This window comes from Urocampus carinirostris, chromosome 4 (genome assembly GCF_059441175.1).
Source record: "Urocampus carinirostris isolate Australia breed hairy pipefish chromosome 4, RoL_Ucar_1.0, whole genome shotgun sequence".
Classification (NCBI taxonomy): domain Eukaryota; kingdom Metazoa; phylum Chordata; class Actinopteri; order Syngnathiformes; family Syngnathidae; genus Urocampus; species Urocampus carinirostris.
The window spans coordinates 14958560-14976257 of record NC_142352.1 but is presented as its reverse complement, the minus strand read 5'-3'; the positions used below and the strand labels follow the sequence as shown (position 1 = coordinate 14976257).

The 17698-nt window shown below is 38.3% G+C and overlaps 1 protein-coding gene across 1 annotated transcript in view; it reads right to left on the bottom strand.

Annotated features, from left to right (window-relative positions):
* Positions 1–17698, bottom strand: part of rasa3 (RAS p21 protein activator 3) — a 78260-nt gene that overhangs the window by 10821 nt on the left and 49741 nt on the right. Inside the window, exons 6-21 of the mRNA XM_088333737.1 lie at positions 16379–16459; positions 16103–16175; positions 15356–15429; positions 15182–15286; positions 14318–14474; positions 14101–14249; positions 11342–11456; positions 11202–11276; positions 9733–9856; positions 8051–8157; positions 7891–7968; positions 7735–7812; positions 5501–5574; positions 5225–5284; positions 3832–3938; positions 55–137 (exon numbers count right to left, since the gene is read on the bottom strand). Coding sequence (XP_088189863.1) covers positions 55–137; positions 3832–3938; positions 5225–5284; positions 5501–5574; positions 7735–7812; positions 7891–7968; positions 8051–8157; positions 9733–9856; positions 11202–11276; positions 11342–11456; positions 14101–14249; positions 14318–14474; positions 15182–15286; positions 15356–15429; positions 16103–16175; positions 16379–16459 — 1540 coding nt within the window. The remainder of the gene's footprint in view (positions 1–54; positions 138–3831; positions 3939–5224; positions 5285–5500; positions 5575–7734; positions 7813–7890; positions 7969–8050; positions 8158–9732; positions 9857–11201; positions 11277–11341; positions 11457–14100; positions 14250–14317; positions 14475–15181; positions 15287–15355; positions 15430–16102; positions 16176–16378; positions 16460–17698) is intronic.

The window sequence follows — 17698 nt, the reverse complement described above, 5'->3', positions numbered from 1 at the left end:
GTGATACCTTGGAACTGCTTCTCAAGAGTTTGGATGTTTGGGAGGAGCACATACATTTTTCATCTTGAACGACTCCTCTTCCAGTCTTTCCACAGCTAGGATGTTCTCGATAGGAATGCTGCACAAAGCGCCCTCTCCTGGGAGCAAGATGTGATGCATTTGTAAACATTTGTCTCTAGTTGACATTTCTCAACTTTTTTTTAATATCACATGCCAGTGGTGTTGCAAGGCCTTCTCTGCTGGCCTAAAGAGTATCGGAATTATGTGATTTTATATTTGTCCATTAATATTTATATCAATTACAAATTGTCTGTCAGCTTCCTTTCATTGCTTTTAGCCTAGTTGCACGGGTAGCAGATGTGTGCTTTCATATTTTAGCATTTTACCAATTACATTTAATCCATTGCTTGGTGCCATGCTCAGAAATCTGCCCAGAGGCCTTCAGAATGAGATTTGCAGGCCTTGTATCAGAACATCAGTGTTCTATAATGTTGTAGGTTTAGCTATTCAGATTTCGAGTTGGCATCAGCAAGGCCTTCTTGCAGGCCTATGGAAAAGTCAGATAGGGGGCAGTAATGGACCAAATTCTAAAATCTATTAACCCTTAACGATCCTGTAAAATTCATCTACAATCCCATTCCAAGACGTACCCAAAGTTAATTGAAGGCCATTTTTGAACCGTTACAAGAGTATGGATGGTTTTTGGTCTCTTTCGAAAGGTAAACACACTGAAGTTTCTCTCTCAACATCGACAGCTCCTTAGTGTCCCCCTCCCCCCAGGTCAAGAATCTGGGTGTCATCCTGGATAGCATGCTTACCTTCCACTCACATATCAACACCATCACCCGCACTGCTTATTTCCACCTGCGCAATATTACCAGACTCCGCCCTTCCCTCACCCCCCGCACCAGTGCTATTCTCGTCCACAGTCCTGTCACATACCGCCTTGACTACTGCAATGCTCTCCTCTTCGGCCTTCCTCAAAAGTCCCTCCATAAAATTCAGCTGGTTCAAAACGCCTCTGCTCGCATCATCACAAAAACATCTTCCCAGCAGCACATCACCCCCGTTCTCCAACAGCTACACTGGCTTCCTGTTCAACATCGCTACAAACTGATCCTACATACATAAATGGCCATTCACAACCTGGCCCCTCCTTACCTGTCAGACCTTCTCCAGGTGCACGTCCCCACTCGCTCCCTCAGATCCTCGTCCTCCCTCCGACTGTCAGTGCCCCCTGCCCACCTGAGCACCATGGGAGCCAGAGCCTTCAGTCGCGCTGCTCCAAAGCTTTGGAACAATCTACCCCCGGACCTCCAAAACTGCACACCTCTCTCCACTTTTAAGTCCCGTCTAAAAACACACCTGTTCAGGACTGCCTACAACACATAGAATCTCCATTTCCTATGTTTTTATGTCTTTTATTTATTATTTCGCTTACAACTTTTTAAAATTGTATTTTTTCATTGTCTGTACAGTGTCCTTGGGTGGCCTGAAAGGCGCTTTTAAATAAAATGTATTATTATTATTATTATTATTATTAAGTTTGTCCCTTACTGAAATAATCACTGCAAGTGCTACTAACATATAGTATTTAAAACACACAGAAATGGGTTTTTATTCTCGCCCGATTTTTTTGCAATCACTTGCCCGCAGATGAGTGTAGCATGGGCATTTTAGCTGGGACAATTGCATTAAGCTTGATCTGGTCCCAGGTCAAAGTTGACCATAATCTGAGAAACTAAACATTTGTATTTTACACGTTTTTCTAAGGGTATGTCTAGGCGTTTCCAAAACTGGTCATTCGACGAGGTGAGCGGAGAAGATGAGGTAAAATTTTGGACTATTTGATAAAGTTTCAGGAGCGAGCAGAGAGAGTGGGAAAGGTGAGATGGCACAACATTCATTTGGACAGGTAACTTAAAATTAGTTTTACCTGGTTATATCAGTATCAGAAATTATTTTCCCCCCATTTTATTAACACTCCACTTATTGAAACATAAATATTTTGTTTGTTTGTTGTACATGATTCAATTGTTTGTTTGTTTGTACATGATTCAGATTGAATCGTTTCTTGTACATGATTCAATTGTTTGTTTGTTTGTACATGATTCAAATTGAATCGTTTCTCCGGCGCCGTCACGAATGGCAGCCACTCCAGCAGCTCCCGTGTTATTTTCGATTGTTCTGTTATTTTCGATTGTTCTCAGCTTAGGGATGCTGCTGGAAAAGTGAATTTCCCTTCGGGGATGAATAAAGTATCTATCTATCTATCTATCTATCTATCTATTTGGAGACTTCAAAAGGAACAATGACTGGTGACATCATTCATACACCTCTTTGCTTCTTATCAGCGGGTCCTCATAAAGTTGACGGGTTATTCTACTAAATTGTATATATAGATTTTATTTTTTCACAATGAACTTTTAATTAATTTAAACTTTGAATTTTTTTATACTAAGTGACTTTAATGGTTTTTTGGTTTTTCCTCGCCTGCATGCAGGTTTCATTTCAAGGGATGTTATAATTGCTGCCTGTGCAATCCTTTGGGACTTTTTGTGATTAACGGCTATAAAAATAAATGCGACTTGGTTGGTTGGTTGAATCCCTAAACCACTCGGGTTTCCTGTGGTGTGTCTTGGGCAAGTACAGCCTGGTGGAGCCCATCCCTCTCCAAGCCAACATATTTAACCGGGGAGCTTTAGCATGTTAGGCAAATGTGCTAACCACTGCATTACAGAAACATATATGTGACTAGACTTAATTAAAATTATTGTCTTTTCAGTGAAAAATCAAATAAAATATGAAATACAAGAATAAACTTTAAATTTGTTTTGTAAAACACATCATTCCTGAAAAACACAGGAAACATAAATTTAAATTTTTACGGATATGCAAAAAAAGATAAAATACAAAACAATTTAACCATTTTTATACTCAACAAATTTAGTCAATAACAGAATCTCTAAAAAAACATATGTTGATCAATCACAAGAGAAAAAAGTGGCATGAAGGGAATAGGTTCTTGATTGTTGTTCAGTGCTTTTATAAATAAATGCATGGCCCGCCACTGTCATATGCTAACATTCACACTACTATTTATTCGATAATGCTATAATTCTATTCTGTAATTACATTAGAAGCTATGGGGGCTGTTTTTTCTTCAAAACGAAGAATGTCATTTTTTTGTTGGGCTGTCCAAATGTATGCACCTGCATTATTGTGCACTTTATGTAAATCCTATCACCTTTAATTTCATCCATCCATTATCTGCACCGCTTATTCTCAGTAGGGCCGTGGGGGTGCTGGAGCTCATCCAGCTGTCTTCCGGCAATGGGCAGGGGACACCCCCATGAACTGGTTGCCAGCCAGTCGCAGTGCACACAAAGACAGACAACTCTCATACTCATTCACACCTAGGGACAATTTGGACCGGCCAATTAACCTGAAATGCATGTTTTTGAAATGTGGGAGGAACCCGGAGTGCCCGAAGGAAACCCACGCAGGCATGGGGAGAACATGCAAACTCCACCCAGGAAGGCGGGTAGCTGGATTTGATCCCATGACCTCAGAACTGTGCCGCGGACGCCCTAACCGGATGAAACCCACACATGCATGGAAAGAACATGCAAACTCCACACAGGAACCGCAACTTGAACCCTTAACCTCAGCACCGTTGGGCTGCGCACTAACCACCCATCCACCGTGGCGCCCAACTTTAATTTCATTTTCAAATATCACTGTTTGTCTGCACTGGAATTGCTGATCCCAACAACCGATGCTTTATAAAGGAAAATCTTGAAAATTATATCGATATAAAGTAAGTGTTACCTTTGGTTTTGTGGTAAGTGAACTCATGGTTAGTGAGACGAAACCACCTCTTCTTAAAGTTCTTCATCCCAAATCGGTTTCTTCCTTGCGCTCGCTTTATCATAAATCTAAAAAGGGAAAAAAAGTAAAGTAAAATAAAAAGATGTAGACTTAAAATAAGCTAAAATTTCTTATCCAAGCAATCGGTAGATCACTTTACTCTTAAGTAGAGACGCTCCCCTACTTACGACCGTTCGACTTCCGAAAAACAGTAGATACGAACATATTTTTGGGGATGTCGAAAAATATCCGGACAGTGCTGTAAGTTAGGTTTTGTATGGTGTGCACCTTTTGCCGAGTACAGGACATGACTGTTGTGCTCCTTTCCGCCGCTACCAGCGTGTGGCACTGTGAGAGCTCACCCAGCATCCACTCTCAAGAAGAAATCCGGCTTCCTCTTCCTAGTTCGTGTGTGTCTCCAGCGCGCTAAGAATTGTATCTATTATTTAATATCTTGTGCATCCATTCAATATAGTTGGTGTAAAGTGTAAAGAAGAGGCGAGCCATTTCTTTTGAAATGAAAGTGGAATAAGAAAGCTTGATGCGGTTGAAAAAAATGGGTGGATCGCTTTTTTCCGGCCACGTTTCACCACGGAGGAGGAAGTCGCCTAACTCTTGAAGCTCATCTTCCAAAAGTAAGTTAACCTGAACTTTATTTATCTTTATAGAGCATATTGTTTTATGAAATGATTATTTTTTTAGTACAAAACAATACAGGTTACTTATATAAGCCTTAAACATGCTTATTTAAACCATAAACATACAAAATATAGCACTGAAGCAACTTACGAATTCAATTTACGAACGATCGTCCGGAATCTTGTTCGTAAGTAGGGCAGCGTCTGTATTGTTTTTTAACCCAGTTTTAAAATATTTAGTAGAATTGGCAATGTATTTTATTTTTTATACACACACACACAACAAAACAAAATTATACAAAACTTGAGCAAAATCTCCTGTTAATTGGGGTAATCGGGCAATGGACTTGGAGATCTAACTCGTTTTCGGTACTTTCAAAAATTCAAAGAAAAGCTCTGGAATGAAATGTTTTTGAGTTAAAGTTTTTTCAAATTATATCCCATATGTTTGACATCTAAGTACTGCTTTACATTTTTTCAAAATTGGTTCACTTCATAAACACTAATTGTATCGAGAGCGTGGATCAGAAAACAATTTTTCAGCGAAGGAGCTCAGATTTTTACCTGCTTGTATCACTCGATTTACTACAAAAATACGAAAACATAAAAAAGGCGTGGCAGCTGTCACATAGGAAAGGAGTCGAAGCACTTGAGTGGGGTTTACAGTGCACAAAGGAGGAGGGGGGTCGGTCTCAAGGGCAAAGAGAAGCTCTTACCTGCCCTTGGTGCCTTTTGACCCCTTCCCATCAACCCTCTTTATTGTCACTTTTACAACTCTAATCCCGGTGGCAGAAACACAAGAAGGTGGGGATGGAAAAAAACTTTTCTTTTCAAGTTTCAGAAAAAAGCAGCATAAAAGTAGGTTGTGATCTATGCGTAATGTCGAAAACTATTCTTTAGCTCGGGCACGCACGAAAGAAATGACGACGGATAGTCAATTAAACTGCAGATATTGTGAATCTCAGTTTACAAGAAAAATAAAGACCACTTACCCCTCTTTGAGCATGATAGGGGTTTCGATACTCTTCTGATCCCACTTTCCTGATGTTGATATCAGGTCCAGAAACTGGAATGATAACAAACAGATTATTTATTTTCTCGGTAAATAATAGATTAGGTACCGTATTTTCCGCACTATAAGGCGCACCGGGTTATAGGGCGCACCCTCAAAAACTATTTTTGGGTCCTATATCTTCCATACATAAGGCGCACCAGAGTATAAGGCGCTACAATGGGAACGTCGACTAAACAGTCAGATAGTTCAGTCAAACTTATTACCCCCTTAACATTCCGAAAGCTTGCAAAGTAGCAAATACGTGTCTCAGACATGAACGAAACAGTGTCTGTACGATGTCACTCAAATGCATCGTTCCAAATATCATTCGGAAGGTTAAAGTCTTGGGATTCAAGAAATGCCGACCATTCCTTAGTTTCTATTTTCTTTTTCGCCCGCAACTTTACTGTGCATATGACAATAAACACTAGGAATTGAGTTTAATTTAAAAATAGACTCATCACAGAAACACAGTCTGAAACAAGATACTGGGAAATTATATAGCTGGAGTAGCTCACCGAAGTCGTTGCGTTCAATAATAATGTGCAACTATGGTCCTCTTATATCTGTGAGTGTAGTAAATCCAGGAGAGTAAAATATTTACAAATACAGAATAGTAAAACATGTTTTCTCTATGCCGTAGTTCAACCAAACTTGCTATTCACATTCATCTTTTTCGGCCAATTGCAGGCTTTGTTTTGCCCCTTTAGCCTATGCGAGCCTGTAAATGATAAAAAGGATCCGCCCCGTTTACCTCCGAATAACTTTAGCCAATAGTGATCGATTCAAATGATGATTGAAACATTATTTTTTTTCAAAAGCTGATCATGCGCCTTATAATACAGTGCGCTTTATATATGGACCAATATTGAGTTGCAAGGTCTCGCAGCTAAGGCAAGCAGCTGCCGACTATATTTCCCCCCGTCTGCAGTGTATGCTGGGATATATGTACCGGCGTTTCATTTCCTAACCAATGTGTCATCATCATCGTTTGAATCGGTCACTATTGGCTAAATTCGGAGGAGACGGGTCCTCTTTAGCACTTACAGGCTCACATAGGCTAAAGCGGGGCAAAACAAAGCCTGCAATTGGCCCAAAAAGATGTGAATCACATGTTTGGTTGCTCGACGGCCTGGAGAAATCATTTTATACTAGTCTGTATTTGTAAAAATGAATTACGGGGCTTAATAGACAGCTATCAACAAGCAACGTTAATCGATGCGGATGCTTCTCTGCGTTTTTTTAAAAATTATTATTATTCGTCGGCATTATTGCGTGTTTTGGAGTGTGTCAATATTTTACACGGTTGGATTTACTACGCTTACAGATGTAAGAGGACCATGGTTGCGTATTATTATTGAATGTGATGGCTGCAAGACGACTTTGGTGAGCTACCCCAGCTTTATATTTTCCCAGTATCTTGTTTCAGACTGATCTTGATGTTTCTGTGATGAGTCTATTTTTAAATTCAATTTAGTTCAAAGTGTTTATTCTCATATGTACAGTATAGAACCACATTTCCCTGCAAAATAAAATTCTTACTTTGCTGTCCACTCAGTTGCCAGCGAAAAAGAAAATAGAAACTAAGGAATGGTTGACATTTCTTGAATCCCAAGAGTTTAACCTTCCTCATGATAGATATGTGGAATGATGCATTTGAATGATTGGTGACATTGAACAGACACCGTACGTGTCCGTACGTGTCTGACACACGTATTTGCTTCTTTACGAGCTATTAAGGGGTTAATAAGTTTGACTGAACCATCTGACTGTTTTGTTGACGTTCCCACTTTAGCGCCTTATAGTCTGGTGCGCCTTATGTATGCAAAATTTATGACAATAAACTATTTTTGCAGGGTGCGCCTTATAACCCGGTGCGCCTTATAGTGCAGAAAATAAGGGCACCTTGTAAAATAAGAAAAATCGCTCTTAAAATAAGCTTTAAATTCTACTGATGAGAATTTATTTTTCTAAGTACCGTTGTCATTTGAAAATATCTAGTTACTTCAGGATAAAACACGCTATAAAAATATAAAAAAATATATTAAGCTAGAAACCAGAAGTTGCATTTTTCTTGCAATTTAATGAACAAAATAAGTTTCCTTTTCAGAAGATCGAATATGCAGTGCCAGTATATTAGATGTGATAATAATAATAATAATAAGGACTCACATTCTTCACCGCGTCGGCATACTTCTGCTCATTGAAGTAATCATAAAACGCCGCCATGTAAGGCTCCTTGAAATTGGCCTTAAATGAAATGAGGAATTAAAGTTGGGATTTAATTGTGAAAATTTTTTGGAGGAAAGAAATAAAAATAGTGCTCACAGATTTGGACGTGGCCAGACTTCCCAACGTCTGGATTGTCTTGGAGATGAGTGTCAGCGTTCGAGAGGTGGCGGGATCCTGCAAAATAAAATATAATTCAATAAATAATAAATGTTCAACAGGATCCAGTAAAAAAAAAAAAAGACAAAATCTTATTGACCGGGTGGTGAGGCCGTAATTGAAAGAGATTCGGCGTAAGGATTGCCGGAGCGAAGAAACGCAGGAAGATGAAACTGCTCACTGCTGTGTATCGGACATCTTGGTCCACTGGAGGGAAGAAAGTCACATTAAATCACAATTAGCCCACAATTTGAATGTATTACTGTAACTGCAGTAGCACACTGCGGCCATACGAGGGCAGCAGTGTTCACAACGTCAATAATCATCATTGAAAGACAGGCAGAGTAAACGCTTGCTATAACCCATTACCCGTGCATCAATTGTATGTACACATACTGTTTGTAAAACAGCTTGCCAAGAAATGGACAAAAAGGGTTTTTTCTTTGGTTTTGATGTATAATAGAGTAAAGTAGACCCCGAGATGAGAAATTGATCCACTCTAAGGTGGGAAAGTAATACTGCCATATACTGTAGTGGGGGAAGAAAGCTATCGCATTGTGTAGGTGTTCCGAAGCCCCAATACACAAGATAAAAACAATATTACAAAAGAGTAAACAGTAAGTGTACAGGAGATAACAACGGCAATAATTTTGGCAAGGAAAGCACGTGTATTGAAGCGATCGATTAGACGAAAGAAAATAAACAAAAGAATACTCCTTGCAAGAAAAGCACTTTTCTGCCAAAATGGACTCAATTATATTCCTGGTTACGCTATGAGGAGGATGATAATGGAGGCTACATGTTCTGTGATGCGTGTACCCAGCGTGACAAAAAAACTATCTATGTATCTATCTACCTTGGTCATATCCCTGAAGAGGGGTGACAAAAAACTGGATTGCATAAATCATTTCGCAATACGAACTTTCAGAAAAGCACATTCGATCGGCACCACGACAATGAAAACCACAAATTAGCTATGGAAATTCCGTTGCTGCAATTGGTCCTTGAGAAAGCATTACAACTATGGCGGGACAGCAAACCACGAAGAATATATGAACTGAAAACCTGAAGTGATAACTGGCTTGTATTACCAATTAACTGTGATGATTATAACTGCATGAATATATAGACTAATATTTCAGTAATATTATATTGTATAATGTACAATATTTTTGTGAACTGAAAACTCTTGAAGTGATAACTGATTTGTATGACAAATTAACTGTGATTAAAACTGAATGAAAATATAGATTAATATTTCAGCAAGATTATTTTGTATAATGTACAATATTGTGAACTGAAAAATCTGAAGTGATAACTAATTTGTATTATCGATAAACGGTGATGAATATATAGCTTTATATTATATATTTGTCGCCGATTTACAATTTCAATATAACACTAAATTTTGGGGACTCATAGATCTCTGTTGGGACCCATAGATTTTTTAACATGCGAGTCCCCGGGACCCATCAATTTTCCTGCTGCCGACCCACACAGATTGAGAAACAACAATTTTAACAAACATTTATCATGAATAAAATTCCGTTGACGCTTCAAGAAACGATTGAGGATATTAAAAAAAAGAATCCTTAACATTGCTTTTATTTATTTACCATCCCTTTCATTTCCATACCCCTGCTATACAGTAATCTGTCTTTGGGATTTGCACCTCAGAATGTACTAATATCCAAAAAGTAAGTTGGGGATTGCAAAACCTTGAACCCATTCCATTGTTCACAGCTTCTAGTGGGTTTCCTGTGCGAGTCAGGCATGAGTTACCTTGGAAACGGGTGGCGGCAGACTCTCTGAGCGAGAAGAAGATGTCGCACATAACGGTCGGACAGCGAACGCCAGAAGTGCTGATCACATTGAAGATACGGTCCACGTAGTGACGGAGATTCTCCTGAAAAGTTGTCGAAAAGATTGGTCGGATGTCGGCAAAAAAAACGCTTGATTGTTTTCTTAATCCAGGGAAGTCGGATTTAAAGCCTGCGGGTCGGATCAAGACCCCCAAGTGATTTAATCCAGCTGAGTGGCACACCAAAAAATGAAGTGCATCGAGAAAAAAAATGAGCTGCGGTTTTAAATATGGCCACCAGATGTCGTAAATATCTTCATGTACACAATTCCAACGCTTTCCAATACTCACTATTTTTTGTATATTTTCTTTCTTTATGGTACTTTTTCATACCATTAGGTCCTTTTCATATTTTACTTCTTTTCTGAACATTTTTTTTACATTTATGTTTATTCTAAAATAATTTTTAGTACCCCGCTCCTACTTTTTACTACTTTTAAGTACTTTACAAGAATTTTTGTAAATTTCCATTCGTTCTAAACATTTTAAAACGGTTTCATATTTTACACTTACATTTCTCACTTTTTTACATTTCAGTTTTTATTCAAAAGCTTTAGTGTGAGTTTATACTTTATAGTACTTTTTAAAAAGCTTTAACACAATTTCATAATTTTTAGTACATGTTCATACTGTTTGTTACTTTTTTTATGGTTCCATGCATTTCAGTACTTTTCAATTTATTTGAATACTTTTAGAACGTTTTCACACTTTTCAGTGGATTTTTCCTTTAAGGTTTTTTACTATTTTTCATACTTTTTAATTATATTTTTTTCATGCATTCTACTTCTTTTCTCATACTTTAGAGCTCTTTTTGTATATTTTTACACATTTTATTACTTTTTCATAATTTCCAATAAGTTTCAATACTTTTCCATGCTTTTCAGTACATTTTTCACTTTTTTACATTTCAGTTTTTAGTCATACATTTAAAAAAAAAATCTACTAATTTTTTGTACTTTTTCATACTTTACATAACTTTTATATTTTTTTAATACTTAACAGTACTTCTCGGATCCTTTTCATACTTTACACTAGTTTTTGTACTTCTTCCATACTTTTTAGTACATGTTTGTACTTTCTAGTACTTTTAAATTAGTTTGAACTTATTTCATACATTTTACACTTTTTTACATGACAGGACTTTTCAGTACTTTTTCATTACTTATTACTACTTTTCAATACTATTTTATAACACTTTCATAGTCTTCAGAACTTCTCAATACTTTTTCGTACTAAACACTAATTTTGTACTATTTCTGTACTTTTTAATATCTTTTTAGTATTTTCTATTTGTTTCTGTTTTTTTTACTTTTAAAATACTTGTTTTTCTTTTTTCTTTTTTTACTGAGTGGCCCCTAAGCAAAAAAAGAGTTTGACAGCCCTGCCTTACTCGATTAGTCTCCAGGTTTTCCGATTCCTTCAGTTTGACTGGGTCGATTTCGCAGGGCTTGTGATCGGCGCAGATCTGCAATGAAAAATATCTGTTTACTTAGATTCTGAATTTCAATCATGGAAAATGTGACTTGAGACCTCGTCTATGATGGGCTTTAAGGTGACTTGCAGATAGTGCATCCCTGCCAATTTCATGGTCTCATCGATGCATTTGGACGTCAGCGAGTTGCCCCGGAAAATGGTGTTTGGATCTCTATAATAGAGAAACACAAATAAACACACGCTCTCAAAAAGATTGAATAAACATCTACTGTCTGAACTCTGACGGCAAAAATAAAATAAATACTGCCAAGATTTCAATGATTCATATTAATAATAATTCATTCACTCCTAGCTTCACTAAAAAGGATCTTTGACATTAAAAACCATTTATGTTAGCCTACTTAGCCTAGGAATCTTTGATGTATATATCTGGATATGGCAGCGAATCTGTTTTAATGTTAACATTAATATTAATAAAAAATATAATCTAAAGATTACATATTAACATTCCAAAGACATGCATTTCAGGTGGATTGGCCGGTCTAAATTGTCCCTAGGTGTGAATGAGCGAGCGAGTTGTCTGTCCCTGTGTGCCCTGCGATTGGCTGGCAACCAGTTCAGGGTGTCCCCTGCCCACTGCCCGATGATTGCTGGGATGGGCTCCAGCACCCCCGCGACCCTACTGAGGATAAGCGGTGCAGCTAATGAGATGAGATGAGCATTATCTTAATTCTTTTACTTCTAGAGTGGTCCACGCCAGTTACCAAATTAACCAGCAGGATGCACCAGAGGTCTACTACAAAAGTTATTTTCTATCAATCTCAATGTCAAACCTCAAGTGAATTACGAAAGGTAAATAATTCTGACCGAGACAGTGACAAGCAAAGAGCAACAGAGGAGGTCCTTTTCCAGCAAGAAACCAAAAGGTTCTGTTTTTTTTTTTAAACCAGTGACTTCAATGGTCAAACCTGCAGGCTTTTTCTGTGTTGGGCCGCTAACCTAATCTGACAGAAAGTGCTCCCGGAACAAAGAGAAGACGGGCCAGCCAAGAACCTCTGTTGTAATGCCCTGCAGTGATTCTGGTCCACACTTCAGCCTACACACTTAAGGACTGCTGCTCTACTGCCAAGGACAGCGAGTTTTCAATATTAACATTAACAATAATATTATAAATATAAAAAAGGATCTTTGATGTCTGTAGTTACCTTTGCCCGCTCAGATAAAAATATTCTTTAATATTAATAGAAATATAATATTTATATTCTATCTATATTGAAATCTAATTAATATTAAAAATATTGATATAATCATAAGTATTATAAGAAAATCATTGTTAATATAGCATAGAGTTATCTTCATGAGTCTCCAGTAGCGGGATTTTATTGGTTACAAGTATCGGTGTGAAAAAACACCTTTGTGGATCCCTAATTTATCAGTATTTGTCCCCTGAAGCAGGATCGTATCTTTGCATGTTATCAGTATCAATAGAAAAAAAAAACAATTATCCCACATTCCTAACTTTCGAAATATAGCATACTGTTTTTAAAAAAAGTTAACAGTTATCCGTATCAATATCGTTCTCTTGAAGTAGGGTTTTATCGATTAAGTGTATCAGTAGGAAAAAAACAATTATTGTCCATCCCTAACTTTCTGAATTTTGGATGCGGTTACAAAAAAGTTATCGGTGATCTGTATTGGTATCAGTCTCCAAAAGCAGGATTTTATGTTATTGGTATTAATAGGAAAAACGATTAACGTGCATCCTAACTTCCTAAAGAATGCAAGTGGTTATAAAAAGTTGTCGGTATTAGGGAGGGTTTAGGGGGCGGCAGTAGCTCAGGTGGTAGAGCGTTCGTCTTTGGATCAAGGGATCCCAGTTCGAATCCCGTCTCGCCCGTGTTACATGTCGAAGTGTCCTTGGGTAAGACACCGAACCCCTAATACCCCCAATAAGCAGGTTAGCGCCTTTCATGGCTGCAGGGCCGCTATTGGGAAATGTGGAGCACATTGTAAAGCGCTTTGGGAAGTCATTGACTTGAAAAGCGCTATATAAATGCAGATCATTTCATTTCATTTCATTTCATTTTTATCAGTTATGAGTAGTTAGTAGAAAGAAAACCATGCATTATGCATCCCTACTTTCTAAATGTAGCAATCTTTTATATCAGGAAGCAGGATAGTTGTCGAGATTTGTCAATTGCCATAACTGCGCTCAACCTTTCTGCCCCAGCTGCCACTCGTTCCCTAATTAGCCCTCCTCCTGTTTAAGCATGTCATCCTCATTCACTCCTGGTCAGTCCGTCAGCAAACCTCAGTGCATGCAAGGCAAGCACTTTTGACTCTGGCTCCTGATTTGATCCCGACCCGTTTCCTGTATCAACCCCCGATCCACGCATCGTTCTCCTGTCTCAGCTACCTGTATCCTGCCTGATTCTGTCTTCTGTTTTTGTATCAATCCCCTACCCACGCTCCCTTCCTCTGTCCCGGCTACCCGTAACATGCCTGATTCCGTCCCCTGTTTCCTGTATCGATCCCCGACCACGCTTGTTTCTCCCGTCCCGGCTACCCAACATGCTACCGATCCCCGACCACGCTTCGTTCGCGAGGGCTTCCTGCTCCTCCTCCCCAGCGAGCACCAGATTGTTGTCTATTACCACTCGCCCTGACTTCCCTGATCCCTTAATAAAGCATTGTGTGAAACATTATGCATTTGGGTCCCCAGCTTGTTCCGGTTGTGACATTAGTATTGGTATGAGTAGGAAAAAAACTTATTGTGCAAAGATACTTTCTAAACATTGCATGTCTTCATAAAATAATTTACAATTATCCGTAGCGGTTATTTTACAGATACTTACTGCGTCCGATTGACTTCGGCGTGGGCGATGGCGCTAATGAAAGGCACGATCTTGCCATAGTGAAGAAAAAGACGCACCAGGGGAATGGCGGCTTCCTGTTTCTCTCGACACACCTCCCCCAAAATGTTGGCTGTCGACGCAGATACCGGCTGCACGATACGAAAAAACCCACAATTAGTGCGCTGAGTAGGGACGCAAAGAATGGGATCGGTCTTACCTGTACGTTTGCGGAGTGGAGCAGCAGATCTCGGAGGGGGGTGTAATGCTCCGAGGGAAAGACGTGGTCCTCGGTGTAAACGATGTTAAGGCGCAGCGAGCCCAGCTCTTCCACTTTCACCGATTTGCCTCCGTTTTCTCTTGGCTGAAGATAGTACCTGAAAACGTTTTCCCATTTCAAATACTGGAACTGTTTTTTTCTTACCGAATATTGATAACTGATAACATCCTGATTTCCACACTAATATCAATACCAATGTCTATATGTAAAAATACGTTTCATATTTTACACAGTATAAACAGTAGGAAAATGTTGCTGACTTTTATCATAGCCTGCCTAAAATTGTGCATGCGATCCGTTATCCCTCGTCGACTATTCCTGAGAGCAGCGTCCAGCAGGGAGCATTATTTCTCAGTTTGAGCCCCTGAAGTGTGCCAGTTGTGGCCTGCCTCAAATGAACTGCACTGCACTGAGCAGGGACTGGCAGAATACACTTTTGTCGGGTCGGGCGATTTTTGGAGGATTACTTAGACCTAAAATAAACTGTGCTTATCTGCTTGCGATCCCTTATCCCAGATTGCATATTGCTGCCAGCGACAGAGCGCACTTTTTTCAGACAGGGCGGCTTTTTTTTTCCCGTTATTTCCGCTTAAAATGAACTGCACTCGTGCGGCCACAATCCATTATCCCCGAACTCATCTTGCTGCAAGCGGTGACTGACAGAAGACATTTGGTCGGCAGGCATGTTTTTTCCTGCCTATTAAAATGAACAGCACATATGCGGCCGCAATTCATTATCCCCGGCCGACGTTGTGAGTGGGGGCTGGCAAGTGTATGTTAAACCGTGTTGTGCTGTTGTCTCACCAGGCATCGTGGACTCCAAACTGCCCCAGAACTCGGAGCGGGACCCGAACTCCTCCCAGGAACTCATCCCCGAATTTCAAGTTGCTGGCATTCCACAGGTCCACCCTGGACATAAATTTGAGGAAAATGTTAAAAAGGCTTATTCAGCATCAATTCTTCTATTTTTATTCTGACCTCAAAGCCAGTTTGTCCACGTCTTCCTCTTCCACATCAAACTGCCGCTTTGTGTAGCTCAAAGGCCGCGTCACCTGCACAAAAACAACAAAATAAATACGATTTTAAGGTGGGAATAGGGGGAAATAAATGAACAAATAAATGAATAAAATAAAAATCAGTAAATAAAAAAGGAAAAAAGGAAAAGAAAAACAAATAAAAGGAAAAAAATAAATTTCAAACAAATAAATACAATCAAAATGAATTAATGAAAAAAAGGAAAACAATTAACATAAACAAATAAACTAATCAAATAATAACAAATTATAAATAAAGACATTTAAAATAAAAATGATGGATTAAATCATTACTACATATATATATATATATATATATATATATATATATATATATATATACACAGTATATACAGTATATAAAGTATATATAGAAATAAATGAATAAATACATTGAAAATAAGTAAAAAGAAAAATTATAACAATAAAAATGAAAACTAATTCAAACAATTCATAGAAAATAAAAGTGAAAAACAATGATTAAAAAAAATACAAAATGGAAAAAAAAATAGAAAAACGGAAAAACAAAAACAAAACAAGATGGTAATGGTATATGAAAAAACAACAACTGATCCACCCTAATCTATTCTTGAGAGACACATTCCAACGCTGTCTCATACTGCAAATGTGTACTAAGCAAGTTTCAAGAGGCTAGACGAATATGAGTAAGAGCTTTGAGTGTGTCTGGTACCTCAAAATAGAAGACTTCGTCAAACTGCGGATTATTCGTTTTCCTTTTCACCTTGGTCTTCTTTGCTTCAGACCTATGGGAAATAGAATTATAACATTTTGAATGTTTTAATTAAGAAAAACAAAGTATTTTCATTTTTTTTTATGCCCAATAAATGCCAAGTCGTCTTCAATACAATACAAATTTTTATGACTGCATTGGTGATCATTTCCGTTTATTATACATAATACATAATCGTGTTTGCTTTACTAGCAATAATGTATTTATGAACCTGACCTGGAAGGGCCAAGCAGTGAAACAGCAGCGTATGGGTCGCATTGGCCGTTGACAATGGGGAGACCTTGGCACTCCAGAACTCTGTAGACATTCAAAGAAAACAAATCCAAATAAGAATAGACAGTTAACCGAAAATACTATGTACGATGCAGAAAAGTCCAATGTTTTCTTGGGATTACTTCAACTATTCTCACTTCATTAGTAGTAGTGGGTAACCGACACAGTAGAAACCACATAAATAAATAAATAAATAAACATATTAAGCATTTGTGTTTTCACAGCAGCTTTAAAATGTCATTGAAAACGTAAACAAAAACAAGGACACCTATGACAACATTATTGTTTCTATTTTGAGAGCATTTTTTTTAAAATACGCCTCGAAAAAGAGATAGCGAGAAAGACGGCAAAAGAGAACCAGGTAAAAAAAAGATAATTAAAGAAAGATATAAGAAGAGATTCATAAAAAGATAGAAAAAGAGTAAAAGAAAGAAAGTGAGGCAGAAAAAGAGACTGAAAAAGAGAAAAACAGCAGGTGAAGAGTGAAAAAGAGAAAAAGAAACAAGAGATAAAAACATAGAATAGAAAATGAGAGATAAAGAGAGAGAAAGGAAAGATGAAAAGAGAATGGGAGCATGAGAGAGTAAGATAGAAAGATAAAGAGAAGCAGAGAAAGAAATTGAAATATTGAGGGATTAAAAGATATATAGAAAGGGATAAAGAAAAAAAAAGACACAGACAACTAGAGTGACAAAGAAAAGGGGAGATAAAGAAAATTAGAGAGAAAGAGAAAAAAGGAGAGTGAGAAACAGAGACTGAAATATAGAGATAGAAAGACAAATACATGAAAAAGATCAATAGATGAAGAGATAAAGAGATAAAAGGTGATAGAGAAACAGAAAGAGAGAGAGCAAAAGAACAAGAGAAATAGACTAAAAAGATAAAGAGATAGAAACATAGAATGTCACGATTGCTGTTTCAAGGCACCTGTGACTGCCCAATTGGCGCCAACAGCCCTGAGAGCTGATTGGCTAAGAGACTCCTTTTAAACCCCAGGCTTTCAAGAGGAAGCCGTCAGATCGTTGCGAACTGATGCTTCCAGCTAGGAAAGCTCATACCTTCAGACATTTTCATGCCCTGTTTTCACCTGCCTGATACCCGTTGCCGACCTGGTTTTGGACCCGTTTCTGCCCTGTTCTGCCATCCCGACATCCGACCTGTTTTGCCCCGCTTCCTGCCTGATACCCGTTGCCGCCCTCGTTTCTAAACTCGATACCGCCCTTTCTCTCCCGTCCCGGCTAATGACCAGTATCCCTGCAGTCT